The 16,587-nt window shown below is 42.9% G+C and overlaps 1 protein-coding gene across 1 annotated transcript in view; it reads right to left on the bottom strand.

Moving 5' to 3' along the window:
• LOC126188756 (sodium-coupled monocarboxylate transporter 1-like) overlaps window positions 1-16,587 on the bottom strand; it is a 93,936-nt gene that overhangs the window by 58,774 nt on the left and 18,575 nt on the right. Inside the window, exon 5 of the mRNA XM_049930366.1 lies at window positions 2,070-2,224. Coding sequence (XP_049786323.1) covers window positions 2,070-2,224 — 155 coding nt within the window. The remainder of the gene's footprint in view (window positions 1-2,069; window positions 2,225-16,587) is intronic.

The raw sequence follows: 16,587 nt of genomic DNA, 5'->3' as shown, positions 1-16,587 counted from the left end.
ACTAAGAACTAATAAAAACAGAATAACTGGTAATTGTAGGTTAATAACTTTAAAGCTTATCCCAAAAAGAATATATAAATTGTTAGTTATATCTAAAAAAGGGAATAAAAACAAATTAACGCTAAAATATTAAGTTCTTTTTCTGAAGAGGCAAGATACATTAGAAATTTTAAATTTCACGTCAATGACGGTGCAGTAGTGGTAGAAAAGGAGATATTTATGGGCATAAATTGACAAAAGTGGATTGGGTAATACGGAGGTATATTATAGAATACAGCGAAACAGAAAAGTAATAGGGTGCATGAATTCATTTTTATAGGACAAGAATATTTCTAATAACAATAAGAAAATAGCGGGTGGGCTAGTGGTTGAATCGGTCCTAAGCTGTGGATGAGAACTACGAATGTTAGATGCTGACGTCCAAAAAAGGCTGATAGTTGGCGAAACGCATCGTTTACAAAGGAGTGCCAGGCTTTCAAGACTGGAGGAAAAAGCTAACGATGACGTAAGAACTAGAGTGGTGGCAAGTGAAACTGTAGTAAAAAACTCTGATAGGCAGAACTGAAAGAAAATTGTTATAGTGCTATAGGCACTTCTTGAGAATGCCAACTCATCTGAGGCCTAGGAAAAGTTTTGACTTTAAACCATGGAATAACCGCGTCAACGAAATAATGGAGCATGACGGTACACTCAAAGAGGATGCACTAAGTAGAGAAGTTGTCAGAAAACAGTACAGTAAAAAGTTATTAATTGATACTTGTATTAATTAATACCGTAATAATGAAAATAATAAGATAACTATGTATATAAATAAAATATAAATGTTCGTTTGTAAAAATAGTAAACCTCAGAAAATTCTTTCCTGATTTATTTGAAATTTTTATACAACGTTGCATTCGAATACGTGCATTTTTTGTGGACCTACTGGAGGGCCATGTCATATCTAAATACATATATATTAATAAAGAATTTAGCAAACATTTCATGTTCATTTGTTCAAAATCTTGAACCTCTGAAAGTTTTAAACATAATCTTTTGAAATTTTGAGACAATATAGCATTCGACTACACCTGTACTTTTATGTATTACTACAGTGAGTGTATAACAACACCAGCGTTTACATCTATATAAATAAAAACGTGACTGTCTTTTTTTTACAACATCGTAAGTCTCCGAAAATTTTTCACCGCTTGTTTCGAAATGGTGACTCGACGTTGTATTGATGTAAATGTGTGTTTTTATATGCATATACCCTAAATATGTAGAATATGTAAAATTTAAGGCGGAAACATCTTCACCAAAAATCTCGAAACGTTCTTTACCGATTTACATTAAATTTTTATTGGCAAACACGCAAGTTCTGTATATGCCTTATCAGTTTATGACTAGAATAGTATCACGTAATCTGAATGAACAAGAAAAGTAAACAAAGCCAGAGAGTTGGGCAAGGGGAGAAAATGGAGAAAAGAGTCGGAAAGGAGGAGATGGACAGGGAAAGGGCTGGGAGGTGATGGAGAGAGTGGAGCAGGAAAAGATGGACATAAAAATGGTGGAAGAGGTAATGGACAGAAAGAGAGTGGCAGAAGAGGGAAGATGAAGAGAGAGGGAGAGGGGAAAATCGACATAGCAAGGGGAAAGGAGATGTTGTACAGAGAGATGGTGGAGAAAGAGAGAACAGGAGGAAATTGAGTGGGAGGGAGAAAGAGGAGAAGAGAGATGGAGGATAAGATAGACAGAGATGGCAGGGAAAAGGCGGGTAGGTAGCAATCGAATTCCCATACGTGTTACAAACAAGTGTGTTATGTTTTCTTTCTTTCTCATTTAACCGGACTAAGCCTCAGGAGCGCATGGCCAGTAGCAGATATTTCTTAATACAACTCTCCACAGGACCGAGAGTCAACTCATTGGTTAATCAGCTCGAGATCTGTGAGAAACAAATTTCCGGTTTCGCCAGATGTAATTTTACCCTCTGAGAATGTCATCCCATTAAAAATGGACTTGATGCAAAGCATATTTCCCAGTCACCTACCTGCTATGATATTGTGCAGTGTCGCACTTTGCTTACTCACATAAAGAAGGAGACCCTGCCGCCCTCGTCGGCGGCCCGCCACACCTCTGCGAAGCCGCCGGCGCTCACCAACCCCAGGATAAGCACCGCGATGAAGGCTGCCAGCGTGACTCCGCTCTGCAGGAAGTCCGTCCACACCACCGCCTTCAGGCCGCCCTGCACCGCAGATAAATTCAGTAAACTACCCCCCCCCCCCCTTCACCAAGTACTTCACATCAGCGAGCAGACACACAAAAGAAATCACAGACATTTGTTGCTGAATCCCAGGCCGTTTCGTTGTTTCTAACTTATAACATACGAGGGTCAGATCTTCGAAAGCGGTAAATATATATTTAAAACTGATAGGGCGCAGAAACAAGTTTCATTGTTTTACTGTCCTTTAAAGTAGTCACTAGCTTTGCATTTAACCAGTTGCATCCCTTGCATCCCAATAGTGTGATATACAGAGAGAGATAGTGTCACACAACTTGTTGAATTGCATATATCGAAGAAACGACTGCGTTTTTCCTTTATGAAGATACAAGGTTATTTGTTGCCGAGGTTCCTAAATTTATGCAAAATGTGATTGCTGATAGCATGTATGAAAAAGATTACTGCCATAGGAAGTTCCATGTCATTCCTTGCAGCTTACTCCACTGGTTTGGGCGACTGAACGATTAAAATTAATAATTAGATAGGATATGTGGTCTTTCACCATTTTAGCATGAGGTTTATGTGACGAAACCATAGAAATCCATCCTGAAGCGCTTTTTAACAGCTTGCTGGATCCCGTTTGAGGGCACTTACGGCCAGCTGTGAGGTTGTTATTTACCGTACATGCATCTAGTTTGCGACATGCATGGACAAACGCCAATTTAATAAAAGAATCGTTTACTGTTGTGCAGCAAATCAGGTATTGCAACGGGAGCTGTGTGGCCTGGTTGACACAGGCGAAACCGATTTACTGAAACAATTATAGAAATGCAGTTTCGGCAGCTTCACTGAGTTCGTGATCACTGTTGATACGGTCCTGAATTTGTAACCGTCGTGATGGATGCTTCTGAAACACTGTGTTCCATTACCGCCTAGCTCGCTACTTGTAAAATAAATAACTGGTGGTTACAGTGAGGTACTGATATCGCAAGCTTCTATTGGCGCATGAGGGACCTAGAGAAACGATACCGACAGATTCTGAGCAGAGGCGTTTTGAGAATTACATGTAGGATATGAACCCTTGTCAAGAAGTCGTTACCCAGCGACCCTACAAACCTAAGGCCTACTGCTAGGCCACTGTGTTGGCAGCAAATGTACGTTTCTTGTGAGTGTTCCAACTTCAGCAAACAATGTACCGACTAACATTTTCTTCAGACCAGAAGAAACTTACTACCCTCAGGCAAAAAATAACGCAGTGGTTTGGTTAAAGGGCAAATATACAAGTTACGTTTTTTACAATATTGGGAGCGATGACCATATTGATACAAGATATATATGGAAATGTATTAGAGAAAATACTTAAATATCAGAATCACAATAAGAAATATGGTAACATGCTCCGAATTGTCTTCAACAAAATGGATATAGGTTAGGAACTGGATTCCTAGTAGTGAGGGAATGGGTTGGGTCACGTTCCCGACCCTAACCTCACCTGCAAGCCACACATAAAAAATAAATCAGTAATACAGCAGATACAAGAATATACGGCAAACATCTGGCGTTTGTTATAAATGAAGATCTTGAACTCGCTAAGGATGCGTTTAGAAGGCTGGAACTGACAAAAATAAAAAGGCAGTGAAGGACTTTGCGATGTCGCTGTTCGGGACTGCTCTTCTGTCCACGTAATTTACCCTGGAAGGAACACACATCAAGGATTTACTGAATGATTAATTTGAGTCTGGGAAATGATGATGAGGAATCTCAGGCTGCTGAAGAAGAAAATGTGCTTGCTGAACGTCATGGACTGTGCGGCTGGTCCTGGCGGAGGTTCGAGTCCTCCCTTGGGCATGGGTATGTGTGTTTGTCCTTAGGGTAATTTAAGTTAAGTAGTGTGTAAGCTTAGGGACTGATGACCTTAGCAGTTAAGTCCCATAAGATTTCACATATATTTGAACATTATTGCATGCTGAACTGCCACCAGTTGAAGGTGACAGTGAAGGTGCTAAATTGTGCTGCTGCTAAAGACTGAATATAATTCCTCACTCTTTGAATGTTGTAATTTATGAGTGCAATTATCTGTCACCTTATTTATGTCATTTCATTGTAGCCATTTTTGTTAATGTTTTTGTGGAATTAAAAAAAAAAGTGGTTAGCGCGCGGGAATGCCATACCAAAGGACATGGGTTCGCTCACAGACGGGTGAAAGAATTATTTTTCCCTCTTCATATATGCAACACGTTCTGAGATATTGTTATTCGAGTAAGCTAAGATTTTTCTGCTATATTCGTTATTACTTACCTGTAAGAGCGCACTTCCTCAGTAACGATTTCGTGATTTCTGTGTGTTTATAAAACGAAATATGAAATTGCTGGAGATGAAATTGCTTGCGAGTGAAACAACCGACAGTGACCTTTATATTTTTTCTTGTCAGAAATAATTCACCATTTTTTCAGAATATGTAGCGATTTCTGAGTTGCGGTTAGACAGGAATCAAGAGCACAACTTAATTTACTGGGAATGTAGATAGCAGCGGTCATCTTCATAATCTTGCTTGTCACAACTGTTTATGTGCGATACAATCCTCAACAACCGTAGACAGAGATGAAAGATCTCCACACTAATATTTTTAGACTGTACCACCATATTCGAAACGTTTTCATTCATGAGATGCATGTTATAAACTTCGACGAACTGCAGGAGCTCTCGAAAATGCGTTTTTTCAATTTTGTTTTTAACACCCAAATCGGTGAGGTATCATGTGAGGAAATGGGCTACTTAATCATTTGGATCTCTTGGAACGAGTTATAACCACATTCTGTTCCTCTTCTTATTCTTTGGAACTCTCAGAATCAATTTTACGTGTGCTTTTATAGATATATTAGTACAATGTGGTACTACACACTATTGCCGGCCGCGGTGGCCGTGCGGTTCTGGCGCTGCACTCCGGAACCGCGGGACTGCTACGGTCGCAGGTTCGAACCCTGCCTCGGGCATGGGTGTGTGTGATGTCCTTAGGTTAGTTAGGTTTAAGTAGTTCTAAGTTCTAGGAGACTTATGACCTAAGATGTTGAGTCCCATAGTGCTCACAGCCACTACACACTATTCCTAACTTATTTTCCGAAACGTAAAATCCAAAACACGATGTCAGTGTAAATGAGAATAAGATGACATAATGCGGCATTTACGACAATCTTCAGAATACAGTCAAATACGCTATTGTTATTATGCATGCATGGAAACATGCGGTCAGGGAAACTGTAAAAATTTCTGTGAATTTCAGCTGAGAATCATGGAAATGGATATACTGCGCCTGGCTCTGTTAAGGAGGAGGCACGAACGATGAAGGCGGGCACGTCAACTCGATGAAATGCGGCGTCATGCGTTATGGCAACGTAAACGCAATTTTCGGTACTTGCAAGAATAGCGTGCCTGTGTCGCCTGCTAGCCACTTTGTGTTCGTGGCGCTGTGCGCGCTGCAGTGCGCATACGCGGATCTGCGGCCGCTTGCTTTTGGTTGGCTTGCGCGACGCTAACCGACAACAGCGCCTCGGTTCTCTAGACCCGAACGGTAACGCTACCGAAATGCATACTGAATAATGCAGGGGCTCTAATTCGAGTACTAGACCGTTCGGTGCTCTTGGGTACCTAAACGATCGGCACAATGCGGAAAGATACAGAATAGGCACCCATAGGCCGCGCCACGTTTTCCATTTCCGTCTTGTCGCACACCAACTGGCCCTGCTGTCTCTCACTCGTAAGAGTGCATTGGTGACTTGATTTCATTTGTCACTCTTGTACAGGGTATGATAGTCGTGGTCCTCCACTTTAACCTAAATTTCATCAATCTGTCTGGCAGATTTGACGTGCTAACGATATTAGGGTTTTGTGGTCAGTACCTATCAGGAACTGTCTTCCAAATACATATTGTCTAAAATATTTCATTGCTCAACAAATGGCCAACATCTCCCTCTGAGTCGTACTGTATCTTCTTTATGCCTTGTTCAGCATTCTCGCTACAGATAAGTCGCTTCCAGTTTTTCCTTGGGTTGAAACCACTCCAATACTTGACTGGGTAGTGTCCGTGATAATTACAAAGTCCAGGTACTGTCTTATAGGTGGACTGATCATCTTCTATTTCAAATGCTTAAAAGCGTTTCCTTGCTCGACGCCCAAGGTATAAGGAACTTCTTTCTTTAGTAATTAATGTAGCGGCTTCACGATTTTGGTGAAGTTGCTCATAAAACGCCAGTAGGGTCTCACAAGACCTAAAAACGCCTCTAATTGCTTCGTTGTTTTGGGTTGTGGATACTCTTTCATTACTCTGACCTTCTGTGAATCTGACCTCAGGACCCAGGCCTATAAAATATGACTCAAATAACATACTTCTTTTGCAACAACTCACACTGGTCCAATAGCTTTAAATTGTGGATTCTAAGCCTCTCGGATACCTCCATCAGCCCCATTTTATGTTCCTCTAAGGAGCAGACAAATATTACCACATCATTCAAATAGATGAAGGTTTTGTCACCTTGTAGCCCTGTCAAAATGGAATTTATTAACTTCTAAATTGTACTAGGAGCTATTGTAAGACCCTTGGGCACCTGTTTTACTGGTAATGCCCATACGTCGTACTGAAACCCGTCTATTCTCGATCCTGTTCGTCTAATAAGACTTGGTAATAGCCCTTTGCTAAGTCGAAGGTTTATAAGAACTTTGCCTGTCCTAGATCATCAAGATATTCTGCTACTTTTGGCAAGGAAGACATTCAATTTACGGAGGTATCATTAAGTCACCTATAATTCGCGACTATTCACCACTTTTGCTTTCCACTGGGCTCCATCCTCTTCGGAATTAAAACCAAGGGAAAATTCCAAACCAATTTTACTTGGTACTTCTCTAACATCTTTTCGATTCGCTGCTGGAGCACCTCCTTTTGTGATTGCAGTATTCTGTAGTGCCGCGGACGTATCACTCGAACTCCTGCCTCTGGTAGCAGTTTAATTTCGTAACTAATATTATCCTTATAAGATAAAATGTCTCCAGGCAGATGGAAAACAATGCTACACATGTTGCATAGTTCTGTGATTGCTGCCTCTTCTTCCACAGTCAAATAACTCGTGCGGATGTTCTCCTTTAGTGCACTTACTCTTGATTTCAGCTGTGGCTTATTTGTACTGACACATTTCACATTGAACGTTCCAGATCTGCTTCTGCTACCACCGAGTAACACACTCTCATCTGTAGTGTTCAGCTCACTCATCAGGAATTGTCCTGATTCTACTTTTACTAATGCCTCAGGTAAATACACGCCCTTGGTGATTCCCTGTTTCAGAATTATATCTTCTTTCATTCTATTCGACACATCCGTTCCTCACTGGGTCTTGTTGTTGATGCTGAAAGAATTTGTTTGTTCTGTTTTTGCTTCTCTTCGCCATTACTTGTTGTCTGCCTCTGCTGCGTTCCGACAGCTGGTGAGTTCCTGTCACAATTCGCTCTCGCCTTCCCACGAGTTTCTTGCTTCACGATTAAGCACCTCTCACAAGATCCTTCTGTTTTCTTTGAATTTACTATGCAGAGCTCACACTGTGACTCCGTCTTCATTTACTTATAGGCCTTTCACTCCGTGTCTGAGGTTTCTCTGAAGAGTCTTCTCTTTTCAGTTTGTGGACAACCATTCCCGACTTCTAATACCAATTTGCACCGCTCAGGGCTCAAAATTTGCTCCGTCTTCACTTTGATCCGTCCCCCATGGATCGATCATCAGTCTGCTGGTGATATAACTGTTCATGACTCCATGTTCTTTGAAGAAGTCTCGGCCACCTGCCTTTCATACTCCCATACGCATGACAAACGCTTTCTGACCATCTCTCGCGTAATGACCATTTAGTTTACTCTCAAAACACGTTACCGACACACATGGGCCTCTAGGACTTGATGAATGACATTGTCAGCGCCTCACTTCTCATGACTGGTCCATTTCCCTGCATTTTCTGGATGCAACTGTCCCCAGTTCTCTTATTCCTTTATGCACCATATGGCCTTGCTTCCCACACATGAGAAACTTGGTGGCTTTCTTCTCGGTCATGACACTGCACCACCACATCGGGTGATCACCTTTCTCTGTCGAGGCTATCACGCTTTCCTCTGTCAGGGCCTCTGATAACGTTAACTGCTTACCTCGCATATGCGCTATTTTCTTTTTCCTGACGTCTTAAATTGCTTAGATAAACACTGTTCTGCATGAAACTTCCTGGCAGATTAAAACTGTGTGCCCGACCGAGACTCGAACTCGCGACCTTTGCCTTTCGCGGGCTAGTGCTCTACAATCTGAGCTACCCAAGCACGACTCACGCCCCGTCCTCACAGCTTTAATTCCGCCAGTACCTCATCTCCTACCTTCCAAACTTCACAGAAGCCCTCCTGCGAACCTTGCAGAACTAGCGCTCCTGGAAGAAAGGATATGGCGGAGACATAGCTTAGCCACAGCCTGGGGGTTGTATCTAGAATGAAATTTTCACTCTACAGCGGAGTGTGCGCTGATATGATACATCCTGGAAGATTAAAACTGTCTGCTGGACCGAGACTCAAACTCGTGACCTTTGCATTTCGCGGGAAAGTGCTCTACTCTTCTGCATAATTTGCAAATGAAAGTAAAGCTGCCTCCTACATCCGATTCTTGCTTTGTACCTCTGATTCCCTCCCTGGAATGGTGTTGCATGGTATCCAACCTCGAGCCCCACTGAGCTATATGCGCACTTTCCCCTCGTTCTTGCCGAACTACATATATTGGACACGCATAGAAGTCAGGTGTCATTTTACTAGCTAATATGGCATGCACATCTCGCCAAGTGGCCCTTAGATCTTTGATTAATAACTTGCGACGTGCTGAGCCTACTATTATAGTTTAAACCAATTTCAAAAGGTTATCGTGCTGCTCTGGCTCTATAATTTCAAAAATACAAGACCCCAATTGTCAAGCAACTCTCTTAGAGTGTTCTTAGTGCCTTCAACTGATTGCAGCAATGATTTTAGCACACCCGACAAACTAACGAACTGCCCACGTTGCGATTCAGGCACATGAGAGCCTGCACTGGAAACAATATCTCCGTCTCGTGACATGCCTGCTGTCTGCCATCGTGCCGTATGTTACCCACACCTCTTTGTGTCGTTGCCGGTGCTGATGCATCTCCCCTGTGGCATCTGCGACCCTGCGCTGCCCGCCATGGCTGCCGGCTGTCCTCTTACCTTCGTCCGCACACTCTCATTGCTCTCGGGCGACCCTGGCCGCTTTCCGGGATGTCCTTTTCGACTCCGGGCGCCATTCGTCCGCTACTACAGAGGCTGCACCGCCTCTGGCCGCCTTCCAGGATGTCCTCCTTGCCCCCAGGCGCCGTCTGGTGCTAGTCCCAGCCTCTATTTTTTTCTTCAGGCGCCTTCTTTCTCAAAAGCGAGATAGGAGCCCTCTTTCTTTTCTGTCGTGGCTTCTGGCTCTGCTGCTGGTCAGCGTACGGGTTTTCAAGTAATCTAAAATGGGTTCTCAAAGCCATTCTGTCGTTATATGTGATGTCGTGCTGGTTACGATCGATATTCCAAAGAGAGGGGACCTATTTCTAACTCGTGGCGTGATGACTGCATTGTAATTATACGACCTAAGGCCGTATCTGATACCAGAAAAAATGTGTTCATATGGCGTCCAGCCCGTAGTCTACACCACAATGACACCGGAGACTGGAGAAGGTTCGTCCAATCAGCTAACGTGGAGATGACTAACTAAAAGATGGAAAGGGTTATGGAAATTGGTCGAGAAATAGTCGAAAAAAACTGTTGTTGTTCTTGTGGTCTTCAGTCCTGAGACTGGTTTGACGCAGCTCTCCATGCTACTATATCCTGTGCAAGCTTCTTCATCTCTTACTGCAACCTACATCCTTCAGAATCTGCTTAGTGTATTCATCTCTTGGTCTCCCTGTACGACTTTTACCCTCCACGCTGCCCTCCAATGCTAAATTTGTGATTCCTTGATGTCTCAGAACATGTCCTACCAACCGGTCCCTTCTTCTCGTCAAGTTGTGCCACAAACTCCTCTTCTCCCCGATTCTGTTCAATACATCCTCTTTAGTTATGTGATCTACCCATCTAATCTTCAGCATTCTTCTGTAGCACCACATTTCGAAAACTTCTATTCTCTTCTTGTCCAAACTATTCATCGTCCATTTTTCACTTCCGTACATGGCTACACTCCATACAATACTTTCAGAAATGACTTCCTGACACTTAAATCTATACTCGATGCTAACAAATTTCTCTTCTTCAGAAACGCCAGTCTACATTTTATATCCTCTCTACTTCGACCATCATCAGTTATTTTACTCCCCAAATAGCAAAACTCCTTTACTACTTTCAGTGGCTCACTTCCTAATCTAATTCCCTCAGCATCATCCGACTTAATTCGACTACATTCCATTATCCTCGTTTTCCTTCTGTTGATGTTCATCTTATATCCTCCTTTCAAGATACTGTCCATTCCGTTCAACTGCTCTTCCAAGTCCTTTGCTGTCTCTGACAGAATTACAATGTCATCGGCGAACCTCAAAGTTTTTATTTCTCCTCCATAGATTTTAATACCTACTCCGAAGTTTTCTTTTGTTTCCTTTACTGCTTGCTCAATATACAGATTGAATAACATCGGGGAGAGGCTACAACCCTGTCTCACTCTCTTCCCAACCACTGATTCCCTTTCATGCCCCTCGACTCTTATAACTGCCATCTGGTTTCTGTACAAATTGTAAATAGCCTTTCGCTCCCTGTATATTACCCCTGCGAGATTTAGAATTAGATAGAGAGTATTCCGGTCTACATTTTCAAAAGCTTTCTCTAAGTCTACAAATGCTAGAAACGTAGGTTTGCCTTTCCTTACTATTTCTTGTAAGATAAGTCGTAAGGTTAGTATTGTATCACGTGTTCCAACATTTCTGCGGAATCCAAACTGATCGTCCCCGAGGTCGGCTTCCACCAGTTTTTCCAGTCGTCTGTAAAGAATTCGCATTTGTATTTTGTAGCTGTGACTTATTGGACTGATAGTCGGTAATTTTCACATCTGTCAACAACTGCTTTCTTTGGGAAGAAAGACAATACTTGAATAACCGCAGTCTTTAATTGCTCGTCTGAGTAACAAATGGATAACGACTTGAATGAAAGTACGCTACTGCAGGTTGCAAAATCCCATGGAGGGAGTTGATGGTTATGTATGAATCTGAACAAGCCAGAGCACATCCTACAAGGCCCCAGGCATGACCCACACAGACGTCCCGCCTTAACTGGCTTTGGTCGCCTCCGCCTTTACACTGTACAGTAGGCCACGCCGCCCCGTCCACATTGGCGCTTCCTGCCTCCGTTCTGCTGAGTCTCGTCTGACTACATATGGTCACCGCCAACGCACTGCAACGCCTTGAGGCTGTCCACGTGAGCTCACATCATACCTCATGTGTCTACATAACATTTCTGGCCAATCCCCAAAAACCAGCCCCCTTTCTCTTGCATCTCCTTTGTATTCCAAGTACTTTCTAGAAAACGTATCCCTTCTGGCTGAAGTTCTGTTGCCTCCTCGGTGTTGCATTTTTTAAATATGCGACAGTAATGCTACTCCAATTTGTAACAGTACATATTACTACTACCCTATACAGGACACCATGTCTTACAGAATTTACTACATTACAAATATATTTCGATAAGACGTTTCACAATGTTTACATGTGAACTTTAATAGTGGGCTTCCGAGTCGTATACTGTGAACACTGATATGTACCAATGTATGAGAAAATAATGTATTTATCGTGCAAAATAAACACTTCAGCTACGTTGCGCCCTAACACACCACAGATTACCCTCTGCAAACTGTGATATCTCTCAGGCGGTCTCTCTAAGATCGTTTCATATGTCTGCATTCCGGCTGCTGTTCAGACATAAGTGTGGTCTACATTTATTTACTAGTTAGCATTTCATACAACATCTATGCTCCAGACTGCACAAATGAAAGTCTGTAAATTATTTACGTGTTTTAGAGATGTTCTCGGTTCTACTAATGACAGATCTGGACTGTACGACCAGATATGCTTTCCTGGCAAGGGATTCTGTTTCATACCAGTCTGATATCCTCTAACATATAAACGTAAAGAATCACTTTATATATCCACTATTTTCATGGTTGCCCTATCTTTGCTTTGTGATTTATACTTCGTTTATTACATTTTTCTACTTGAAAATGGCCTAAGGCCGAAATCTGGATTGCATAATAACAAAAAAAATAATTATTACAGTCAAATGGTGGTAGCTATATTCAAAAGAATCGTCCAGAATAGTTGGTATTTTACTTTTAGAGACACAGCGTAAAGCTTCAAAGGTAGATTCACAATGGCCGCTAGGAAGGATCACTTCTTTTTTATCGCGCTCGTTTTGGTATGAAGTTGCTCTTACAATTTTACTTTATCAGAAACAACAGTTATCAATGAAATTAGCCAAAAGCCGTGTACTGAAGTGATATTTTATTTTGTTTTGACTACCATTTCCGGTATTCTACTGTGCAATGAAGTATTCGAATAGAGTACATCGGATACGGTTTTGAATTCACACCATCCAGAAATACATGACACTGTACGACAATATCTTTAATTTTTGGGAGATGTACATGGAGCCTTAGATATAATAGTGGTATGCCGGAGCTGGTAGTCAAAATAAAATAAAATAACATTTCAATTACTAGGCTGTTGGCGAATTTCATTGATAGTTACTTGACCAGCTCATGTCCCGAGTCCGTGATGGATTAACAGAGACTGAACCACCAGTTTGTCCGATGTATGTTCCGCGACAATAGGAACGAGGTGAGCTCATAAACATCTGAGTTATAAAAGAAATTTTTAGTTAGTTGTTCATTATGGACGAACAGGCAGTGGATCGTATCACGAAGCTCTAACATGATACACTTTGAGGAGGGTAACTACTCCATACGATATATCACCGAGGAATGCTGTAGTGAAGTAGTTGAATTCTGAAACCTACACAGACTGATTGTGTTATTCAAAATTTGCTGATTTTTGACGAAATAGCTTTTGCACTAGGTTGGTATTATAGCCATCGTCTTCAGAGATAAGTTTCAGATTACTTAATTCACTTTCTAATTAATTAGGGTATCAAGTTGTATTATGCGCTACATCGTTCATTGAGGGGAAGAAAAGACACTAAGTTTATATCCGATGGGGTAACATGACAAGGCATGTATGACACCATCGCTTGTAGTTCGTTTAAAGAAAACGTTAAACATAATTTGTGCGTCAACCAAGAAAAACATTCAAGTCCAGTATACATAGTGATTACTTGCAGATAATCAGAAGATGCGCCATCCAAACTAAACGCATCGTTGGCAATAAAGCCTTTGGCAGCAGAGATTTTTTTTTGAATGATTAACTACCCTTGCTGTACAAGGGTCATGGAGTAGATTGATATCCTCTGATAATATAATTGTGTAGAAGGTTCTGGATTGAAGACATAAAGTCTGAGCACTTACTATGTACCTACATGTTTAGTTTGACATTGATACTACATCAGAGTATATTAGTATCTGAAGATGGCAGTAACCGAAACCGGTAATAGTGAAGTGCAAAAATTTGTGTGAACAAGACGGCCCTGAAAAATATAGGAGGTTGTGACTTCGAGATTATTATGTCTGGGGGCCACAAAAATTATTGGTAACTCTTCATTGCGGCTCAATTATAAAATTTAATAGATTTTATCTTTTGTTCACTTTGCATGAACTAGATCTACATGTGAGAACACTTCTCTGACTTAGCGGTGATTTCTAGTTGCCAAGGAATGGTCTTTAGTGATAAAATGACTTTCAAAAGAAAAAAATGTTTTAGTCTATAGCAGCACTTTTCTTTGCCTACCGGATACCGGTTTTCTTTCCAAGTGTTATCATCAGGCCTCCTTTCGAACAAAATATCACAATAAATAGTTAATGTAATTCCTTAAGAACCATTTACAGATTGAGCATTAACAAATTACACTCCTGGAAATTGAAATAAGAACACTGTGAATTCATTGTCCCAGGAAGGGGAAACTTTATTGACACATTCCTGGGGTCAGATACATCACATGATCACACTGACAGAACCACAGGCACATAGACACAGGCAACAGAGGATGCACAATGTCGGCACTAGTACAGCGTATATCCACCTTTTGCAGCAATGCAGGCTGCTATTCTCCCATGGAGACGATCGTAGAGATGCTGGATGTAGTCCTGTGGAACGGCTTGCCATGCCATTTCCACCTGGCGCCTCAGTTCGACCAGCGTTCGTGCTGGACGTGCAGACCGCGTGAGACGACGCTTCATCCAGTCCAAACATGCTCAATGGGGGACAGATCCGGAGATCTTGCTGGCCAGGGTAGTTGACTTACACCTTCTAGAGCACGTTGGGTGGCACGGGATACATGCGGACGTGCATTGTCCTGTTGGAACAGCAAGTTCCCTTGCCGGTCTAGGAATGGTAGAACGATGGGTTCGATGACGGTTTGGATGTACCGTGCACTATTCAGTGTCCCCTCGACGATCACCAGTGGTGTACGGCCAGTGTAGGAGATCGCTCCCCACACCATGATGCCGGGTGTTGGCCCTGTGTGCCTCGGTCGTATGCAGTCCTGATTGTGGCGCTCACCTGCACGGCGCCAAACACGCATACGACCATCATTGGCACCAAGGCAGAAGCGACTCTCATCGCTGAAGACGACACGTCTCCATTCGTCCCTCCATTCACGCCTGTCGCGACACCACTGGAGGCGGGCTGCACGATGTTGGGGCGTGAGCGGAAGACGGCCTAACGGTGTGCGGGACCGTAGCCCAGCTTCATGGAGACGGTTGCGAATGGTCCTCGCCGATACCCCAGGAGCAACAGTGTCCCTAATTTGCTGGGAAGTGGCGGTGCGGTCCCCTACGGCACTGCGTAGGATCCTACGGTCTTGGCGTGCATCCGTGCGTCGCTGCGGTCCGGTCCCAGGTCGACGGGCACGTGCACCTTCCGCCGACCACTGGCGACAACATCGATGTACTGTGGAGACCTCACGCCCCACGTGTTGAGCAATTCGGCGGTACGTCCACCCGGCCTCCCGCATGCCCACTATACGCCCTCGCTCAAAGTCCGTCAACTGCACATACGGTTCACGTCCACGCTGTCGCGGCATGCTACCAGTGTTAAAGACTGCGATGGAGCTCCGTATGCCACGGCAAACTGGCTGACACTGACGGCGGCGGTGCACAAATGCTGCGCAGCTAGCGCCATTCGACGGCCAACACCGCGGTTCTTGGTGTGTCCGCTGTGCCGTGCGTGTGATCATTGCTTGTACAGCCCTCTCGCAGTGTCCGGAGCAAGTATGGTGGGTCTGACACACCGGTGTCAATGTGTTCTATTTTCCATTTCCAGGAGTGTATTTTTTCTGTGTGCTAGAAAAGCTTCATATAAAGTGCCACCTCAAAATACACACAGCTTCTTGTCCTTGGAGCACAGTTGACAAATTCGCTTCCCAAATAGGTGTGTCATAAAATATATGGAGAAGAAATAAAAACTTTGAGGTTCGCCGATGACATTGTAATTCTGTCAGAGACAGCAAAGGACTTGGAAGCGCAGTTGAACGGAATGGATGGTGTCTTGAAGGGAGGATATAAGATGAACATCAACAAAAGCAAAACGAGGATAATGGAATGTAGTCGAATTAAGTCGGGTGATGCTGAGGGAATTAGATTAGGAAATGAGACGCTTAAAGTAGTAAAGGAGTTTTGCTATTTGGGGAGCAAAATAACTGATGATGGACGAAGTAGAGAGGATATAAAATGTAGACTGGCAATGGCAAGGAAAGCGTTTCTGAAGAAGAGAAATTTGTTAACATCGAGTATAGATTTAAGTGTCAGGAAGTCATTTCTGAAAGTATTTGTATGAAGTGTAGCCATGTATGGAAGTGAAACATGGACGGTAAATCGTTTGGACAAGAAGAGAATAGAAGCTTTTGAAATGTGGTGCTACAGAAGAATGCTGATGATTAGATGGGTAGATCACATAACTAATGAGGAAGTATTGAATAGGATTGGGGAGAAAAGAAGTTTGTGGCACAACTTGACCAGAAGAAGGGATCGGTTGGTAGGACATGTTCTGAGGCATCAAGGGATCACCAATTTAGTATTGGGGGGCAGCGTGGAGGGTAAAAATCATAGGGGGAGACCAAGAGATGAATACACTAAGCAGATTCAGAAGGATGTAGGTTGCAGTAGGTACTGGGAGATGAAGAAGCTTGCACAGGATAGAGTAGCATGGAGAGCTGCATCAAACCAGTCTCAGGACTGAAGA

The sequence above is a fragment of the Schistocerca cancellata genome, chromosome 5 (assembly GCF_023864275.1).
Source record: "Schistocerca cancellata isolate TAMUIC-IGC-003103 chromosome 5, iqSchCanc2.1, whole genome shotgun sequence".
Classification (NCBI taxonomy): Eukaryota; Metazoa; Arthropoda; class Insecta; order Orthoptera; family Acrididae; genus Schistocerca; species Schistocerca cancellata.
Note: the sequence above shows the minus strand (reverse complement) of the source record. Positions and strands in the feature narration are given on the sequence as shown.